The sequence below is a fragment of the Somniosus microcephalus genome, chromosome 13 (genome assembly GCF_052327205.1).
Source record: "Somniosus microcephalus isolate GS21.2 chromosome 13, FLI_Smic_1.0, whole genome shotgun sequence".
Lineage (NCBI taxonomy): Eukaryota > Metazoa > Chordata > Chondrichthyes > Squaliformes > Somniosidae > Somniosus > Somniosus microcephalus.
Window position 1 is genome coordinate 202739 of NC_140999.1, and position 20005 is coordinate 222743.

General features: G+C 49.3%; 1 protein-coding gene across 1 annotated transcript in view; it reads right to left on the reverse strand.

Annotated features, from left to right (window-relative positions):
* Window positions 1-9089: 9089 nt before the first annotated feature.
* Window positions 9090-20005, reverse strand: part of LOC147107936 (interleukin-12 receptor subunit beta-1-like) — a 182232-nt gene continuing 171316 nt past the window's right edge. The window contains exons 14-16 of the mRNA XM_086005973.1: window positions 15855-15951; window positions 13175-13259; window positions 9090-11507 (exon numbers count right to left, since the gene is read on the reverse strand). Of these exons, the coding sequence (XP_085862099.1) occupies window positions 11079-11507; window positions 13175-13259; window positions 15855-15951 (611 nt within the window). The 3' untranslated portion in view covers window positions 9090-11078. The remainder of the gene's footprint in view (window positions 11508-13174; window positions 13260-15854; window positions 15952-20005) is intronic.

Sequence of the window (20005 nt, forward strand, 5' to 3'; positions counted from 1 at the left end):
GAGTCTAAACCTTGAACTATTGAAATGATTCACACTTTCCGAGAATCGTAGCATTTCTCGCAGCTCAATTAACCTAATCATGCATAACCCCCGGGTTGACCCTCACACATGGCATGACTTCATCTCAAACTATCCTCCAAGCTCGTCATATAAACGATGAGTGAACACTCGTTGACCATGGGTGCTGGGACCATGGGTGCTGGCTGGGACCATGGGTGCTGGGGCCATGGGTGCAGAGCTCAATAAATGGGCGCTGGCGCTAAACAGGCACAGGCGAATCGATGTAATTTCTAAGGCAATGATGCTGAAATGTGTGAAATTATTGTATCGATATTCACGATTAAATCAAAATCAGCAAACAACGTAAATATCCAGGAAATTCACTAATTTCAATAAAAAAGTGAAATATGAATTAAAAATTGTTTGTATTTTATTTCTCTGTTTTAACTTTATAAATATTAAAACATAGAATCTAACAAAAATTTAACTTGATTTCATAAATATGATAATAAAGATTTATAATGAAAAATGACCAAATAAATAATCCAATCAACAAAAGGCATAATTTAACAATTTTATTAAATCTAGAAAAGTCTCAGTGAAGGTACTGGGATATCTGCTGGGATTCACACTGGGTTATCTGCTGGGATTCACACTGGGATGTCTGCTGGGTTTCACACTGGGATACGTGCTGGGATTCACACTGGGATATCTGCTGGGATTCACACTGGGTTATCTGCTGGGATTCACACTGGGATGTCTGCTGGGTTTCACACTGGGATACGTGCTGGGATTCACACTGGGATATCTGCTGGGATTCACACTGGGTTATCTGCTGGGATTCACACTGGGATGTCTGCTGGGTTTCACACTGGGATATGTGCTGGGACATCTTTGGTTCTTCATATACATAAATAATATGGACGTGGGTAGGCAGGGAGGAATATCAACATTTACTGAAGACACCAAATTGATGGGTTAGTGCGAGATAGGGGCACCTGTAGCTTAAAGTAATTGATTCATTCTGGGGACAAGGATCAGAGAACAGGTGTATAACCTAAATGGTAAAAGTCTCAATGAATGAGGAACAGAGGGATCTATGAATCCCCTACGGTCTGTGCTGCTCCTGATGGAGGGACATGGTGCACAAGATACACTAATGGATTGAGTGTGCATTGCTGGGAATAACAATGTGTTTCAATTTGCATGTTCTTATCTAGGGAACAGATATACAGATGTAGAGGCAGATATACAAATATAGAGGCAGATATACAGATGTAGAGGCAGATATACAGATATAGAGGCAGGTATACAGATATAGAGGCAGATATACAGATGTAGAGGCAGATATACAGATGTAGAGGCAGATATACAGATGTAGAGGCAGATATACAGGTAGAGGCAGATATACAGATGTAGAGGCAGATATACAGATGTAGATGCAGATATACAGATGTAGAGGCAGATATACAGATGTAGAGGCAGATATACAGATGTAGAGGCAGATATACAGGTAGAGGCAGATATACAGATGTAGAGGCAGATATACAGATATAGAGGCAGATATACAGATGTAGAGGCAGATATACAGATGTAGAGGCAGATGTAGAGGCAGATATACAGGTAGAGGCAGATATACAGATGTAGAGGCATATATACAGGTAGAGGCAGATATACAGATATAGAGGCAGATATACAGATGTAGAGGCAGATATACAGATGTAGAGGCAGATATACAGGTAGAGGCAGATATACAGATGTAGAGGCATATATACAGGTAGAGGCAGATATACAGATGTAGAGGCATATATACAGGTAGAGGCAGATATACAGATATAGAGGCAGATATACAGATGTAGAGGCAGATATACAGATGTAGAGGCAGATATACAGATGTAGAGGCAGATATACAGATATAGAGGCAGATATACAGATGTAGAGGCAGATATACAGATGTAGAGGCAGATATACAGATATAGAGGCAGATATACAGATGTAGAGGCAGATATATAGATGTAGAGGCAGATATACAGGTGTATTGATATTAGAACAGCACAAATGGAGAACATCTGAGCAATAGTGACCATCATATAATACGCTTTAAGATAATAATTGAGAAGGACATAAGTATGACGAAGACCAGGGTAATAGTTTGGAGAAAAGCTGATTGTATGATGCTGAGAATAGAACTTGGGAAAATAAAATGGACAACAATACTGGCAAACAATGCTGTAGAACAGCAGTGGGAAATATTTAAAATGTTGTTCAAGAGAGTCTGGGAAAAATATATTCCGCTAAAAAACAAAACAAGCTAAACATTAATGAGACACCATGGATGAATAAAGGCATAAGGGAAAATTGAGGGTAAGGAAAGAGGCAAACACTAAGTACATGGACAGCAGGGGAGAGCACGATAAGAGAGAAAGAAAGAGATTAGGAGAGAAGTAAAAAAAAATTGAAAGGCAAAAAGGAACGATGAAATGTAATGATCAAGGAACACCTCACTATTTGAACACTTTGGGACATACTGAAGCTGTGAAAGGCGCTATAGAAATGCAATTTTTTCTGACATGCACTGTTGAGACCACACACTTGACTCAAGGCAGCTGGCTGCTGCGTGTAGAATTGTCCCCAGCAAGAGTTCCCATCTTGAGGAGGGGGAGGAAATTGGGGAATTACCACAAAGTTATTTTGGCTCAGGCGCTGGCACAAAGTGTGGCGAATTCTGCATCTTACAGACAACACGGGCGGTCAGTTCGATAGTTTGATTAATACAACTTGACCCCAGAACACTCAGCATGGGGTCAGAGCTGAGTCGCTGAAATAAGTGTTTCCTCATAGAAGTCACGAGCCAACTGAGAAACAATCCTGGCTGGTCCAAGTTCAAAAAAGTTAATTCTGTAATTTTTTGAAGAAGTTTGAGTTAACCCACAGAGCAGTTTTTAAAATATTGTTTGTGAATGAAGGGGAGAGATATTCATAAATGGAACACTGTCCATTCTGGGCACCTAGCGGCTGTACCAAGCAATCCTGGGTCAGGAATGGTTTGGTCAAATAAAGAATAAAGCCATCTCCGTGCTTAACAATGTTAAGAAAAGAATCCGTTTTTAGTGCGACACGATTCAATTTCTCGCCCTAGCCAATTAATGCCAAATCAGGCTGGTTACTGTCAGCCAACAGGCTCTACAGATGAAAGGACCATGCCTAAAGCCACTGCACCATCCAGTTCCCCAGGCTACTGATTCTAGTTTGTCCCCTTTGGGGCTAGGGTAGGGAAATATGGTAAAACTACGCCAATCAATGTTTTGGTGATTTGCATTTGTAATTGTGGTTTAGATCGTTTCATTGCTGTTAGAGACTCCAGCCTTTCACCTACAATATGCCCTTTTCTTTTATCTGTATCTATATCTGTAGTTATATCAAGCCCAGAGCCGGATTAAGAATTCGTGAGGCCCTGGGCACCAATAAAATTCTTAGAGGGCTTGACAGGGTAGATGCAGGGAGGATGTATCCCCTGACTGGGGAGTCTAGAACCAGGAGTCACAGTCTCAGAATAAGGGGTTGGCCATTTAGGACTGAGATGAGGAGAAATTTCTTCACTCAGAGGGTGGTGAATCTTTGGGATTCTCTACCCCAGAGGGCTGTGGACGCTCAGTTGTTGAGTATATTCAAGACAGAGATCAATAGATTTTTGGATACGAAAGGGAACCAAGAGATATGGGGATAATGCAGGAAGGCGGAGTTGAGGTCGAAGATCAGCCATGATCTCAGTGAATTAGAACAAGGTGTAATGCCAGAGGATTGGCGAATAGTTAACGTAATACTTATATTTAAGAAGGGTGATAGAACATGTCCAGGGAATTATAGACCAGTCAGTTTAACATTGGTGGTAGGAAAAATAATGGAATCCCAACTAAAGGAGAAAATAGAAGAACATCTAGAAACGAAAAGTATAATAATGAATAGTCAGCATGGATTTCAAAAGGGAAAGTCTTGCTTGACCAACCTCATTGAATTTTTTGAAGCGGTAACAGAGAGAATAGACAAGGGTAATGCAGTGGATGTAATTTATCTGGATTTTCAGAAGGCCTTCGATAAGGTACCCCATAATAGACTGATGAACAAGGTCAGAGAATGCGGAGTCAGGGGACAAGTAGCAGAATGGATTGCTGGCTGGCTTCAAGGCAGAAAGTAGAGAGTGGGAGTAAAGGGTAGCTATTCACAGTGGCAGAAGGTGGGTAGTGGTGTTCCACAAGGATCAGTGCTGGGACCACTGCTGTTCACAATTTACATTAACGATTTAGACTTTGGAATCAAAAACACAATTTCTAAATTTGCAGATGACCCCAAATTGGGGGGGATAGTCAATACTGAGGAGGACTGCAACAAATTACAAGAAGACATTAATAAGCTTGAAGAATGGGCATATAATTGGCAAACTAAGTTCAACACAGATAAATGTGAGGTATTACATTTGGTAAAAAAAATAGGGAGGTTGTGGCAAAGCCACCAAGAGACTCTTGCAGTAATGTATATAATTGCCTTTAACAGGGGCTTGTTACCTTTAAGTGTTTGCTCTGTATAAGCAGCGCGGGTTCGGTAAAATGGCGATCCAGCACGATGACGTCATCATGCAGGTCACGTGACATTCCCAACGGCGGGAAACGTGATGACGTCATGACGTCAGAGGGGAGGTCCGTTCCCCCTCAGTCCTCGTGGAACCGGTTGGTGTACAGACCTGTATAGAGTTTCTCCTGTGTTTTTGTTTGTAACTTTTACTAGTGCATTAAACCATGTTTGGTTAACTGCTAGTTTCAGTCTCAGTACTTTCGTTAGGAGTTCAAGCACTCCTACATTGGTGACCCCGAATCCTCGCGGACGTTCTTCGCGGCAGAAACGGAACGCAGGGCCATGATGGAAGCCAACGCAGTGGCTTTGAAGCTCCCCCAATTTGGGGAACAACAGGCGGCCTCCTGGTTCGTACAAGCGGAGGCGCAGTTTGAGCTCCGCAACGTCGTGCAGGATCAGACCCGTTATCTTTACGTGGTCTCCGCATCGACAGCTCGACGGCGTCGAGGATCATCAGCCTACTGGAGAGCCCCCCCGGCCACCGACAAGTATGTCGCCATTAAGGCACGGCTAATGCAGGCATTCGGCCTTACGAAGGCAGAGCGCGCACGCCGCCTACTCACGCTGCCCGGGTTAGGAGACTCCAAACCTTCGGAGTTGATGAGCCAGATGCTCACACTCCTGGGGTCTGAACCGCTATGTTTCCTGTTCCGCGAACTGTTCCTCAGTCAACTGCCCGAACAGATGCAGGTGGCCCTCGCCAGATCGGATGCCGGGGATTGCATAGCGCTCGCCGAAGAGGCGGATAAAATATACGCGGTCCGACAACAATACTGCGCCGTCGCGAGACGCCCCGCCCCAAAGGGCCCTGCCTCGACGCCTCCAACAACCGGTTTCTGTTATTACCACGCTCGGTTTGGCGTGAAGGCCAGAAGCTGCCGTCCGCCTTGCAGTTTCGTGCCCAAAACACCGAACAAGCAACTGCGCGTCAAGAACACTGACTCCGGGGCGTGCCCCGCGGCCACGATGGCGATCGGCGATTCCGGGAAACTACTTTATTTAACCGACTCCATCTCGGGCCGTCGTTTTTTGTGTGACACGGGCGCAGTGCAGCATCCTTCCCGTGTCAGTCCTCGACCTTCGGTCCGGCAGGCGTGGTTCTCCCCTCCAAGCTGCCAACAGGGGTACGATTCATACTTGCGGGACACGGCGGGTCCAGGTCTGCTTCAGTGGCCAACGCTTTATATGGGACTTCGTCACCGCCAAAATTTCACAGGCACTCCTAGGCACCGACTTTTTATGCGCCAATGGCCTGTTGGTTGATTAAAAAAATCGTCGGCTCGTTCACGCCGCCACGTTCGACTGTATTCCCTGTGTGCACGGCATGGTCGCACCGCACTCGGTCTCCTGCGCTCGGCCACCCCCCGACGTTTTCTCCCGCCTCCTCGGGGACTTTCCAGAGCTGACTAAGCCCACCTTCTCGGCTTCGACCGCCAAACATAGGGTGGAGCACCATATAACGACGACCGGCTCTCCCGTCTACGCCAGGGCATGGCGGCTAGAGCCCAGCAAGCTCGCGGCTGCTAAGGCGGAGTTCGCCGCCATGGAAAAGTTGGGGATTATTCGCCGGTCGAATAGTCCCTGGTCCTCGCCTCTCCACATCGTCCCTAAGCCCGGGGGTGGATGGCGGCCCTGCGGCGACTACCGCCGCCTCAATGATGTCACGACCCCCGACCGGTACCCCATACCACACATACAGGATTTCTCCGCACATTTGGCAGGGAATTCGATCTTCTCCAAGGTCGACCTCGTCTGTGGGTACCATCAGGTACCGGTGCATCCCCAGGACGTCCAAAAGAAAGCGGTCATCACCCCTTTTGGCCTGTTTGAGTTCCTCCGCATGCCTTTCGGACTTAAAAACGCGGCGCAGGCATTCCAACGCCTAATGGATTCGGTGCTGTGGGATCTCAAATTTTTGTTCGTCTATCTGGATGACATACTGATCGCCAGCGCCACAAAGGAGGACCATTTCAAGCATCTGCGCATTCTCTTTCATCGCCTTCAGCAGCACGGCCTCATTGTCAACCCGGCCAAATGCCAGTTCGACCTGCAGCAAATCGACTTCTTAGGCCACCGCATCACTTCAGAGGGGGCAATGCCGCTTCGGGCTAAGGTGGAGGTGATCGCCGCATTCCCGCGGCCGCAGTCCGTGAAGGCGCTCCAGGAGTTCCTGGGTACGGTAAATTTTTACCATCGTTTTGTTCCCAGGGCTGCACAGCTCATGCGGCCGCTCTACGAGGCCCTCAGAGGGAAGCCAGGAAAGGAGCCCGTAGTTTGGACGCCGGAAATGGACCGCGCTTTCGGGGACACGAAGACCGCCCTCGCGAATGCGACAATGTTGGCACACCCCCTGCCAGGAGCCACCATCGCTCTCACGACTGACGCGTCGGACTACGCAATGGGGCCATCCAAGAGCAATAGGTCGATGGCACGTGGCAACCACTGGCGTTTTTTAGCCACCAGCTGCGACGGCACGAACGCCAGTCCAGTACCTTTGACAGGGAGCTGTTGGCGTTGTTTTTGGCCATTCACCATTTTCGTTTTCTGCTCGAAGGGCACCACTTCACTGCGTTTGTCGACCACAAACCGCTGACATTCACGATGGCCAAGACTGCCGAACCGTGGTCGGCTAGACAGCAGCAACAGCTTACATTTATTTCTGAATTTACCACCGACATTCAGCACATGGCCGGCAAGGACAACGTGGTAGCGGATTGCCTTTCCTGCGCCACCGTCCAAGCCGTGCAGTTGGGGATCGATTATGCGAGAATGGCGGCCGACCAAGCTGCCGACCCGGACACTCAAGCCTTTCGTTCTGACTCCGCCAGCCTTCAACCGAAGGATGTGCCATTCCATTCGGCGGGCACCACTTTACTCTGCGACGTCTCCTTGGGAGACCCCCGTCCGATTGTTCCGTCCATCTGGCATCAGAAAGTTTTCGACGCCATACACGGACTTTCGCATCCTGGTGTGAGGGCATCGCAGAAGTTGCTAGCATCCAAATTTGTCTGGAGAGGGATGCGCAAGGACATCCGCGACTGGGCGAACACATGTGTGGTTTGTCAATGAGCCAAAGTACAATGACACATCAAGGCCCCCTTGGCCACCTTCGAGGTACCGGAACGTCGGTTCGACCATGTCCACGTCGACCTTGTGGGTCCACTCCCGCCATCGCAGGGTTTCGCACACCTTCTGACGATGGTAGATCGCACCACGAGATGGCCAGAGGTGGTTCCCCTGACGTCTACCACCTCTGCGGATGTCGCTCGAGCCTTTATCTCTTCATGGGTAGCACGCTTTGGGGTTCCGATGGATATTTCGTTCGTCCGTGGTCCACAATTCTCATCTGAGCTTTGGAACGCGGTGGCCTCAGTTTTAAGCACCAAACTCCATCGCACCACGGCCTACCACCCGCAGGCGAATGGGCTGTGTGAGCGTTTTCATCGTTCATTGAAGGCGTCGCTCAGGGCCAGCCTCCTGGACACGGCATGGGTCGATAAACTGCCTTGGGTTATGCTGGGGTTGCGCACGGCGCCAAAGGAGGACCTGCAGGCTTCGGCCGCGGAAATGGTTTACGGCCAGCCGCTCTGGGTACCAGGTGAATTCCTGCCGTCCCCTACACAGCCGTGGTCCGCAGCCACTCAGCGGGAAGCCCACCGGGAAGCGGCCCAGTGCTTCCGGCCAGTTCCGATGTCGCAACACGGTTTTCCTGCCTCCCACATTCCAGTGGAGTTGATGAAGGCCAAATTCGTGTTCGTTTGTCAAAACGCCCATCGCAGCCAGCTCCAGCCTCCGTATACGGGTCCTTTCCGGGTTTTACAGACAGGGGCTAAGACTTTTTTGGTCGACCTCGGGGGCAGGCCGGACCACATCTTCGTCGATCGCCTCAAGCCCGCGCACTTGGACCTTGAACAGCCAGTCGAGCCCGCTCAGCCACCGCGTAGGGGTCGACCGCCGGCTGCTGCCGCAGCTGACCAGGCCGCTATCCCCTCCAGCTCACCAGCTGCTCAGCGTTTTCCTCTCCGGGAATTTAGGAGTCGTTCAAACAGGCTTGTCCGACCTCCTCTGCGATTGACTTTCCTTATTAAAGACAATTCTGGGGGGGCGTATGTGGCAAAGCCACCAAGAGACTCTTGCAGTAATGTATATAATTGCCTTTAACAGGGGCTTGTTACCTTTAAGTGTTTGCTCTGTATAAACAGCGCGGGTTCGGTAAAGTGGCGATCCAGTGCGATGATGTCATCACGCAGGTCACGTGACGTTCCCAACGACGGGAAACGTGATGACGCCATGACGTCAGAGGGGAGGGATGTTCCCCCTCAGTTCTCGTGGAACCAGTTAGTGTACAGACCTGTATAGACATTCTCCTGTGTTTTTGTTTGTAACTTTTACTGGTGCATTAAACCACGTTTGGTTAACTGCTAGTTTCAGTCTCAGTACTTTCGTTAGGAGTTCAAGCACTCCTACAAGGTCACATATTACTTGGAAAATATGAATCTAAGTAGGGTAGAGGAGCAAATGAATCTCGGAGTACAAATATACAAATCACTGAAAGTATTGACACAGGTTAACAAGGCCATAAAAAAGCAAACCAAGCACTAGGGTTTATTTCTAGAGGGATAGAACTTAAAAGTAGAGAAGTTATGCTAAACCTGTATCGAACCTTGGTTAGACCACACAGAGTGCTGTGTACAATTCTGGTCGCCATATTATAAAAAGAATATAGAGGCACTGGAGAGGGTGCAGAGAAGATTTACAAGGATGATACCAGAAATGCGAGGGTATACATATCAGGAATGGATGAACAGGCTGGGTCTCTTTTCTCTTGAAAAGAGAAGGCTGAGGGGTGACCTAATAGAGGTCTTTAAAATTACGAAAGGTTTTGATAGAGTGGATACAGAGAGAATGTTTCCACTTGTGGGGAAGAGCAAAATTAGTGGCCATTAATATAAGATAGTCACCAAGAAATCCAATAGGGAATTCAGAAGAAACTTCTTTACCCAGAGAGTGGTGAGAATGTGGAACTTGCTACCACAGAGAGTGGTTGAAGCGAATAGTATAGATACATTTAAGGGGAGGCTAGACAAGCACACGAGGGAGAAGGGAATAGAGGGTTACGCTGACAGATTTAGATGAGGAAAGACGGGAGGAGGCTCGAGTGGAGCATAAACGCCGGCATGGACTGGTTGGGCCGAATGGCCTGTTTCTGTGCCATATATCCTCTGTAAATATCTGTTTTCTCTAAGCTACTACAACAGGTACTGGGAGAGAGTAAGGAATTGGATTGGAGCAGACAGCTACAATGAGGAGTGAGCACTAACAAGGGCATGTGCGGCTCCACCTGCATTGGGAGCTCTGACTGTGCACTGGAATATTTAAAACGTGCGTGTGTGTAGGATACAGGCTGCACCGTCAGTGTCCGAGTCTTCATTGCTCTTTTCCTCAGTCCCCTCCCCACTGACAGTGTGGGTGAGTTGGGGTCATGGTTGGGGTCGAGTTGGCTAGAACCACACTGAATGGCTGAAAGGATTGTTGTTTCTCCATTAATCAGACCCAGAAACAGTTGAATCTGCTGCCAGTCTCCCTGCGGTATCTGTTTCACCCCCTGGTGCAGTCCTGCTCCAGAGTGACCTCTCGGTGTGATGCCTTCCCTCCTGTAATGGCTCCGGCCTCTTTAATCTAGAAAAGAGAAGACTGCGGGGTGACCTGATAGAGGTCTTTAAGATTATGAAAGGGTTCGATAGGGTAGACGTAGAGAGGATGTTTCCACTTGTGGGGGAGACCAGAACTAGGGGCCATCAATATAAGAGAGTCACTAATAAATCCAATAGAGAATTCAGGAGAAACTTCTTTACCCAGAGAGTGGTGAGAATGTGGAACTCGCTCCCACAGGGAGTGGTTGAGGCAAATAGCGTTGATGCATTTAAGGGGAAGCTGGATAAACACATGAGGGAGAAAGGAATAGAAGGATATGCTGATAGTGAGATGAAGAGGGGTGGGAGGAGGTTCGTGTGGAGCAGAAACACTGGCACGGAGCAGTTGGGCTGTAAATACTATGTAATGCTGTGTAAATAAAAATAACCGGAATACTAACAAGTCTTGAACTGATGCGAAGACAACTCGTCCACTGTACAACAGAACACGTCGCGGCCTCAATTTCAGAGTCCCGAGTCAATTAAAGGGTTAATTGGGGGCAGCTAGAATCCAGACATGAAAATAATCACCACCTCAGCCAGTTTAACTGTTCCCGGCTCCATCTCTCGCCTCGGGCCAACACTGGCTGCCTCGGCTGAGATTGGCACAGATGGTGTTTGAGTAACCTAAGGATCTGACCTTTGAGTGTCTCAGTGGGTAAAGAGAGTTCTGCTGTGGTAAGACTCATGGCGCCAGTAGATGGAAGCATGGTGCCGTGTGGCACAGGTTAGAATGAGGTGTGTATCCCTGGTGCACTAAAGGTGATCCCGGCTCCTTCCTGTCTCCCGTTCGGTGACGTTCTGATCGTACATGGCCAGCAATGAAATCATGTTCCCACAAAGGTTCAGGCCAGATTCCGAGTAAGATTGGAGGCAGAGAAGAGAACTGTCACTGTTTACCAGCTCGCTGCCTTCCGTTTCGAGGCGCTGCTTTAATTCTATCACACTGCACTGGTCCTCTTCCAGTCCCATGGGGGCTCCCATCTGTCGTCGGTACTCGAAGGCAGGATCATTATCAGAGCTGAAGGAGTTGCTATCAGTCTGAAGCCCCACTACCTCCGTCATGCACATCATTTCATCCTCATCATTCTCGTTGGGCGAAGGGATGTTGGAATCACTCTGCACACTAACCATGACAATGAGGACATCAGTAACATCTTGATCATCAGAAGAAGTCGCCCATTGCTGCAGGAATCAACACAGAGCCAGATTACAACAAGCTCCCTCTACACTGTCCCATCAAACACTCCCGGGGCAGGTACAGCACGGGTTAGATACAGAGTAACGCTCCCTCTACACTGTCCCATCAAACACTCCCGGGGCAGGTACAGCACGGGTTAGATACAGAGTAACGCTCCCTCTACACTGTCCCATCAAACACTCCCAGGGCAGATACAGCACGGGTTAGATACAGAGTAAAGCTTCCTCTACACTGTCCCATCACACACTCCCAGGGCAGGTACAGCACGGGTTAGATACAGAGTAAAGCTCCCTCTACACTGTCGCATCAAACACTCCCAGGGCAGGTACAGCACGGGTTAGATACAGAGTAAAGCTCCCTCTACACTGTCCCATCAAACACTCCCAGGGCAGGTACAGCACGGGTTAGATACAGAGTAAAGCTCCCTCTACACTGTCCCATCAAACACTCCCGGGGCAGGTACAGCACGGGTTAGATACAGAGTAAAGTTCCCTCTACACTGTCCCATCAAACACTCCCAGGACAGATACAGCACGGGTTAGATACAGAGTAAAGCTCCCTCTACACTGTCCCATCAAACACTCCCAGGGCAGATACAGCACGGGTTAGATACAGAGTAAAGCTCCCTCTACACTGTCCCATCAAACACTCCCAGGGCAGGTACAGCACGAGTTAGATACAGAGTAAAGCTCCCTCTACACTGTCCCATCAAACACTCCCAGGGCAGGTACAGCACGAGTTAGATACAGAGTAACGCTCCCTCTACACTGTCCCATCAAACACTCCCAGGGCAGGTACAGCATGGGTTAGATACAGAGTAAAGCTCCCTCTACACTGTCCCATCAAACACTCCCAGGGCAGGTACAGCACGGGTTAGATACAGAGTAACGCTCCCTCTACACTGTCCCATCAAAGACTCCCAGGGTAGATACAGCATGGGTTAGGTACAGAGTAAAGCTCCCTCTACACTGTCCCATCAAACACTCCCAGGGCAGGTACAGCACGGGTTAGATATAGAGCAACGCTCCCTCTACACTGTCCCATCAAACACTCCCAGGGCAGATACAGCACGGGTTAGATACAGAGTAAAGCTTCCTCTACACTGTCCCATCACACACTCCCAGGGCAGGTACAGCACGGGTTAGATACAGAGTAAAGCTCCCTCTACACTGTCGCATCAAACACTCCCAGGGCAGGTACAGCACGGGTTAGATACAGAGTAAAGCTCCCTCTACACTGTCCCATCAAACACTCCCAGGGCAGGTACAGCACGGGTTAGATACAGAGTAAAGCTCCCTCTACACTGTCCCATCAAACACTCCCGGGGCAGGTACAGCACGGGTTAGATACAGAGTAAAGTTCCCTCTACACTGTCCCATCAAACACTCCCAGGACAGGTACAGCATGGGTTAGATACAGAGTAAAGCTCCCTCTACACTGTCCCATCAAACACTCCCAGGACAGGTACAGCACGGGTTAGATACAGAGTAAAGCTCCCTCTACACTGTCCCATCAAACACTCCCAGGGCAGGTACAGCACGAGTTAGATACAGAGTAAAGCTCCCTCTACACTGTCCCATCAAACACTCCCAGGGCAGGTACAGCACGAGTTAGATACAGAGTAACGCTCCCTCTACACTGTGAAACTTACGCTGGTGTTAACAGAACTGTGCATAGACTGGACAGCAAGGCTGTTGACAGGATCAGGGATTGTGGGGCAGATTATACGTTTTGATCTGAAATATATAAACACATAAATAAGAATCATGACTATAAGTCCCTGTTTCTGGTGCGAGAATGGTGATCAGGTGACTGTATATCCGGTGTGAGAATGGTGAGCAAGTGCTCGTGTATCCGGTGTGAGAATGGTGAGCAGGTTCTCGTGTAACCGGTGTGAGAATGTTGAGCAGGTGACTGTATATCCGGTGTGAGAATGGTGAGCAGGTGCTGGTATATCTGGTGTGAGAATGGTGAGCAGGTGCTCGTGTATCCGGTGTGACAATGGTGAGCAGGTGCTCGTGTAGCCGGTGTGAGAATGGTGAGCAGGTGACTGTATATCTGGTGTGAGAATGGTGAGAGGTGCTGGTGTATCTGGTGTGAGAATGGTGAGCAGGTGCTCCTGTATCCAGTGTGAGGATGGTGAGCAGGTGCTCGTGTATTCGGTGTGAGAATGGGTAGCAGGTGCTCGTGTATCCAGTGTGAGATTGGTGAGCAGGTGCTTGCGTATACGGTGTGAGAATGGTGAGCAGGTGCTCGTGTATCCGGTGTGAGAATGGTGAGCAGGTGCTCGTGTATCTGGTGTGAGAATGGTGAGCAGGAGACTGTATTTCCTGTGTGAGAATGGTGAGCAGGTGCTCGTGTATCTGGTGTGAGAATGGTGAGCAGGTGACTGTATATCAGGTGTGAGAATGGTGAGCAGGTGCTCGTGTATCTGGTGTGAGAATGGTGAGCAGGTGCTCGTGTATTCGGTGTGAGAATGGGTAGCAGGTGCTCGTGTATCCAGTGTGAGATTGGTGAGCAGGTGCTTGCGTATACGGTGTGAGAATGGTGAGCAGGTGCTCGTGTATCCGGTGTGAGAATGGCGAGCAGGTGACTGTATATCCGGTGTGAGAATGGTGAGCAGGTGCTCATGTATCCGGTGTGAGAATGGTGAGCAGGTGCTCGTGTATCTGGTGTGAGAATGGTGAGCAGGTGACTGTATTTCCTGTGTGTGAATGGTGAGCAGGTGCTCGTGTATCCGGTGTGAGAATGGTGAGCAGGTGACTGTATATCGGGTGTGAGAATGGTGAGCAGGTGCTCGTGTATCTGGTGTGAGAATGGTGAGCAGGTGCTCGTGTATTCGGTGTGAGAATGGGTAGCAGGTGCTCGTGTATCCAGTGTGAGATTGGTGAGCAGGTGCTTGCGTATACGGTGTGAGAATGGTGAGCAGGTGCTCGTGTATCCGGTGTGAGAATGGTGAGCAGGTGACTGTATATCCGGTGTGAGAATGGTGAGCAGGTGCTCATGTATCCGGTGTGAGAATGGTGAGCAGGTGCTCGTGTATCTGGTGTGAGAATGGTGAGCAGGTGCTTATGTATCCAGTGTGAGAATAGTGAGCAGGTGACTGTATATCCGGTGTGAGAATGGTGAGCAGGTGCTCGTGTATCCAGTGTGAGAATGGTGAGCAGGTGCTTGTGTATTTGGTGTGAGAATGGTGAGCAGGTGACTGTATATCCGGTGTGAGAATGGTGAGCAGGTGCTCGTGTATCCGGTGTGAGAATGGTGAGCAGGTGACTGTATATCCGGTGTGAGAATGGTGAGCAGGTGCTTGTGTATCTGGTGTGAGAATGGTGAGCAGGTGCTCGTGTATTTGGTGTGAGAATGGTGAGCAGGTGCTCGTGTATCCAGTGTGAGATTGGTGAGCAGGTGCTCGTCTATCCGGTGTGAGAATGGTGAGCAGGTGACTGTATATCCGGTGTGAGAATGGTGAGCAGGTGCTCATGTATCCGGTGTGAGAATGGTGACCAGGTGTTCGCGTATCTGGTGTGAGAATGGTGAGCAGATGCTTGTGTATCCGGTGTGAGAATGGTGAGCAGGTGACTGTATATCCGGTGTGAGAATGGTGAGCAGGTGCTCGTGTATCCAGTGTGAGAATGGTTAGCAGGTGCTCATGTATCCGATGCGAGAATGGTGAGCAGGTGCTCATGTATCCGGTGTGAGAATGGTGAGCAGGTGCTCGTGTATCCGATGTGAGAATGGTGAGCAGGTGCTCGTGTATCCGGAGTGAGAATGGTGAGCAGGTGCTCGTGTATCTGGTGTGAGAATGGTGAGCAGGTGACTGTATATCCAGTGTGAGAATGGTGAGCAGGTGCTCGTGTATCCGATGCGAGAATGGTGAGCAGGTGCTCGTGTATCCGGTGTGAGAATGGTGAGCAGGTGCTCGTGTATCTGATGTGAGAATGGTGAGCAGGTGCTCGTGTATCCGGAGTGAGAATGCTGAGCAGGTGCTCGTGTATCTGGTGTGAGAATGGTGAGCAGGTGCTCGTGTGTCCAGAGTGAAAATGGTGAGCAGGTTCTCGTGTATTCGATGTGGGAATGGTGAGCAGGTGCTCGTGTATCCGGTGTGAGAATGGTGAGCAGGTGCTCGTGTGTCTGGTGTGAGAATGGTGAGAAGGTGCTCGTGTATTCGGTGTGAGAATGGTGAGCAGGTGCTCGTGTATCCGGTGTGAGAATGGTAAGCAGGTGACTGTATATCCGGTGTGAGAATGGTGAGCAGGTGACTGTATATCCGGTGTGAGAATGGTGAGCAGGTGCTCGTGTTTCTGGTGTGAGAGGTTCACTGGTCAAAGTACCTTTTGATGCTGAGAGAACAAACGGAAGAGACGATGAAGACAGTGAACATCACGGAGATGGAAGTTTTCACGATGATTTCTGTGCGTGAGCTCCGATCTGCAATTCAGCACAAAGTTCTGTTAATGAATTTGCATCACTCAGAAGCACTGTGTGATTGAAGCTGTTGCTGATTGTGGCTCTGTGCAGTCCCTGGCTGCGGTGTCCGACCTCATGGTTAAATTACCGGGCGGGGGTGGGGATCTCCCGATCATTCACCGTAACTTCGGCAGAAAGGTTGCGGAACTCGCTGATCCACCGGGAGATCAGGGAAACCTGCCCACAAATTCTGGCCCAAAGCTCACTGGAAATTGGGCTGTAGGCTGACAAGGGGGGGAGGGAGAAGGGGCAGAGGAAGAGTCAAGGAATTTAAATTTAAGGGCATTTGTCTTTTTTTTAAAACTCAAACAAGCTCAAAACTGTGAAACATCTCGTGGATGTGTTGCAGAAGTTACCAGATGTTCGCTGTCCAGTCGCAGCTTCAGGAGAGTTTCACCCGCAACATCTGTGAACCAGTCAATGCTGCCCTGATCAGTTACACTGAGTCTAGCTTCACATCACAGGAACAGGAGGAGGCCATTCAGCCCCTTCAGCCTGTTCCCCCATTCAATTAGATCAGGGCTGATCTGTTTCTTAACTCCATTTACCTGCCTTTGTTCCACAACCCTTAATCCCCTTACCCAACAAAAATTGATCAATCTCAGTTTTCACATTTTCAATTGACCCCCAGCCTCAATAGCTTTTTTTTGGGGTGGGTGGGGGGGGGGGGGGGAAGAGTTCCAGATTTCCACCACCCTTTGTGTGAAGAAGTGCTTCCTGACATCACCCCTGAACGGCCTGGCTCTAATTTTAAGGTTCTGCCCCCTTGTTCTGGACTCCCCCCACCGGAGGAAATAGTTTCTCTCTATCGACCCTATTGTTGTGTCGGTACCTTTCTACCTAGACACAATTTAGGACTCAGAACTCAGACATTCAAACATGAAGTGCTTTATTGGAAGGAAAGGAAGTTCTGGAAATTTCCGAACAAAGAGAGCTAAACTTAACAGAGAACACCCAACCATTTATCTCCTGTGACAGCGCCACCACAGGTGGGAGGAGAACACACAATAGAACACACAATACATAACATTTCCTCCCCCCTTAAACGGAAGGTCCACATTATTCCTCAACAGGTACGTTACTTTCAATGCACTCAACGAACCTAGGGTAGAGGTAGACTGCCTCAAACCCTGACTTTACCCTGGGGTTTATTCTGCCCCAGTCTTGTGGGTAAGTCGCTAAGCCTACAGATCCAAACGTCTTGGAGGCCGCTGCTCTCTGACAGGATACCGGCGGTCATCGCTGGCTTCCACAGCAGTAGGCATTGACACAGGCCTGGATGGAGAAGGTGCCTGTGTCAGTCGAAAGTCAGGAGTTTGCATAGGTGGAACAGTCTCTTTGACTTCCTGTGTTGGAGAAGAGCACTGTGGCAAAGGATGCAGGTTTGCGGTATCATCCGGAAACAGTTCAGGCCAACCAGCCGTTGGAGCCTGTGTGGCTGTCTCTGCTCCTAGCAACAGTTGATCTGTGTGTCTTCTCCAGACGACGTCGTCAGCAGTCTCAACCGTGTAAGACACAGGGCCCGTCTGCGCAATCACCGTAGCAGGAACCCATTTCAGTCCAGTGTTGTAGTTTCGAGCTAGGACGTGCTCTCCCGGATGAAACCGTCTCTCCTTGGCTCTTTTCTCTCTCTTTTCAACTTGAGCTTGTTGTTGACGATGGACAACCTGCTCTGCCCTTGGAGGTTTGAGTAAGTCAAAACTTGTCCGCAACTGCCTCTTCATCATGAGCGAAGCGGGGGAAGTTTTGGTTGTGGCATGCGGCTCGTTCCTGTAGGACAACAGGAAGCTGTTCAGACATTGGTGGATTGAGCCCTGACCTTGCGATGCCTTCAAGGCGTGCTTCAAAGTTTGCACGAACCTTTCTGCCTGGCCGTTAGTAGAGGGATGATAGGGCGCAGACCTGATGTGTTGGACACCATTCACATGCAGGAAGGTTGCAAACTCCTGTGATACAAATTGTGGACCGTTGTCACTTACGAGTTGTTCCGGTGAGCCATAACGGCTGAACATCTCACCAAGTTTCTCAATTGTTTTCTCTGCCGTGGTAGACCTCATCACAGCAACCTCCGGCCACTTGCTACGAGCGTCTACAACCACCATAAACATCTTCTCTTCGAAAGGACTGGCGAAGTCCACATGTACTCGCTGCCACACTTCTGCAGGCCAATCCCAGGGGTGTAGGGTTGCCAGCTGTGGAACATTCCGGACCCTTTGACATGGGGAACATGTTTTGGCTTTCTCCTCAATATTCCCATCGAGACCTGGCCACCAGAAGTAGCTTCTTGCCATTTCCTTCATCCGAACCATCCCACTGTGGCCTGTATGAAGTTGTTGCAGTATAGGTTCCCTCAGAGGTGGCGGAATGATGACACGGCGTCCCCAAAGAAGACAACCTGCCTGGATGGAGAGCTCATTTCTTTTTGAAACGTAAGGTTTCAAACTAGGAGAATCTCCTATAGCTCTCCCTCGAATGACATCGTCCATTACCTCAGGCAGGACTGGATCGTTGCGGGTGTACCTTCGCACCTGAACTGCAGTGACAGGTGCTCCCTCCACTTGTCTAAAGTAGAAGATGTCTATCTGATGAGGCTCTGGGGGAGTAACAGGCAAGGGTAGCCTCGAGAGACCGTCTGCGTTGTCGTGCAAGTCTGATTTGCGATATTTGATGTCGTATGTGTGTCCTGACAACAGTAAAGCCCACCTTTACATCCTGCTTGCAGCGAGAGACGGAATTCCGGTGTGGGGCCCGAAGATTGAAGTCAATGGACGGTGGTCCGTCAGGAGTGTGAACCTTCTCCCAAACAGGTACTGATGAAATTTTCGAATTCCAAAAACGATTCCCAAGGCCTCGCGCTCGATCTGCGCATAGTTACTCTCGGCCTTGTTCAAGGTGCGTGATGCGAAGGCGATAGGTTTCTCTTCACCCGAAGGCATGATGGGGGATATGACTGCTCCCACACCATATGGTGATGCATCACATGCTAGCTGCATGGGTAGCTTTGGGTCGAAGTGTGTCAGGACCTCCGATTTCAGCAATGCTTTCTTTGCTTGGGCGAAAGCTTCATTGCACAGTTCAGTCAATTTCCATGTTTTGCCTTGACATAGCAACTGATGTAACGGCTTCAGCAATGTTGCTAAGTCTGGAATAAACTTCCCATAGTAGTTAACTAGCCCCAGAAATGAATGTAACTGGCTCACATTCTGGGGTGCTGGGGCCTCCACGATCGCCTTGACCTTTGACGGCGCCTTATGCAGGCCAGTAGCGTCAATCACATGCCCCAGGTACTCAACTGAAGACTGAAAGAATTCACATTTGTCTTTACGAACTCTGAGTCCGTACTCTTTCAGTCGTTGTAGTGTCGCATCCAAGTTCAGAAGATGATCCTCCTCATTTGTCCCAGTGACAAGGATGTCGTCCAGGTAGCACTGGACTCCTGGCAGTCCACTCAAAATCTGATCCATTGCCCTTTGGAATAGAGCTGGGGCCGACGTAATTCCAAACGGAAGGCGGCAGTACCTGTATAGCCCCTTGTGTGTCACAATTGTCAGCAGCTCCTTTGATTTGTCATTGACATGCATTTGTAGATAAGCCTGGCATAAGTCTATTTTGCTGAACTTTTGCCCTCCGGCCAGGTCCGTAAAAAGATCATCAATGAGGGGAAGAGGGTACTGTTCCGCAGACAGCACCAGGTTAATAGTCACTTTAAAATCCCCGCAGATTCGAACAGATCCATCCTTTTTCAGGACAGGAACAATGGGTGTGGCCCATTTGCTCACACTCACAGGCTCCAGGACTCCATTCTCGACTAAGGCCTCCAAGTTAGCCTCAACTTTTGGCCTAATTGCATAGTGTACAGGTCGGGCTTTGTGAAACTTCGGCTTGCTGTCAGGTTTAATGTCCAGTCTCACGCTAATCTTTTTCATGCTCCCAAGTTCCCCATTGAAGAGTTCTGCATGTTTGTTTAACACTGTAGTCAGACCTGACTCCCCTTTTGACATCATGCAGACTGCAG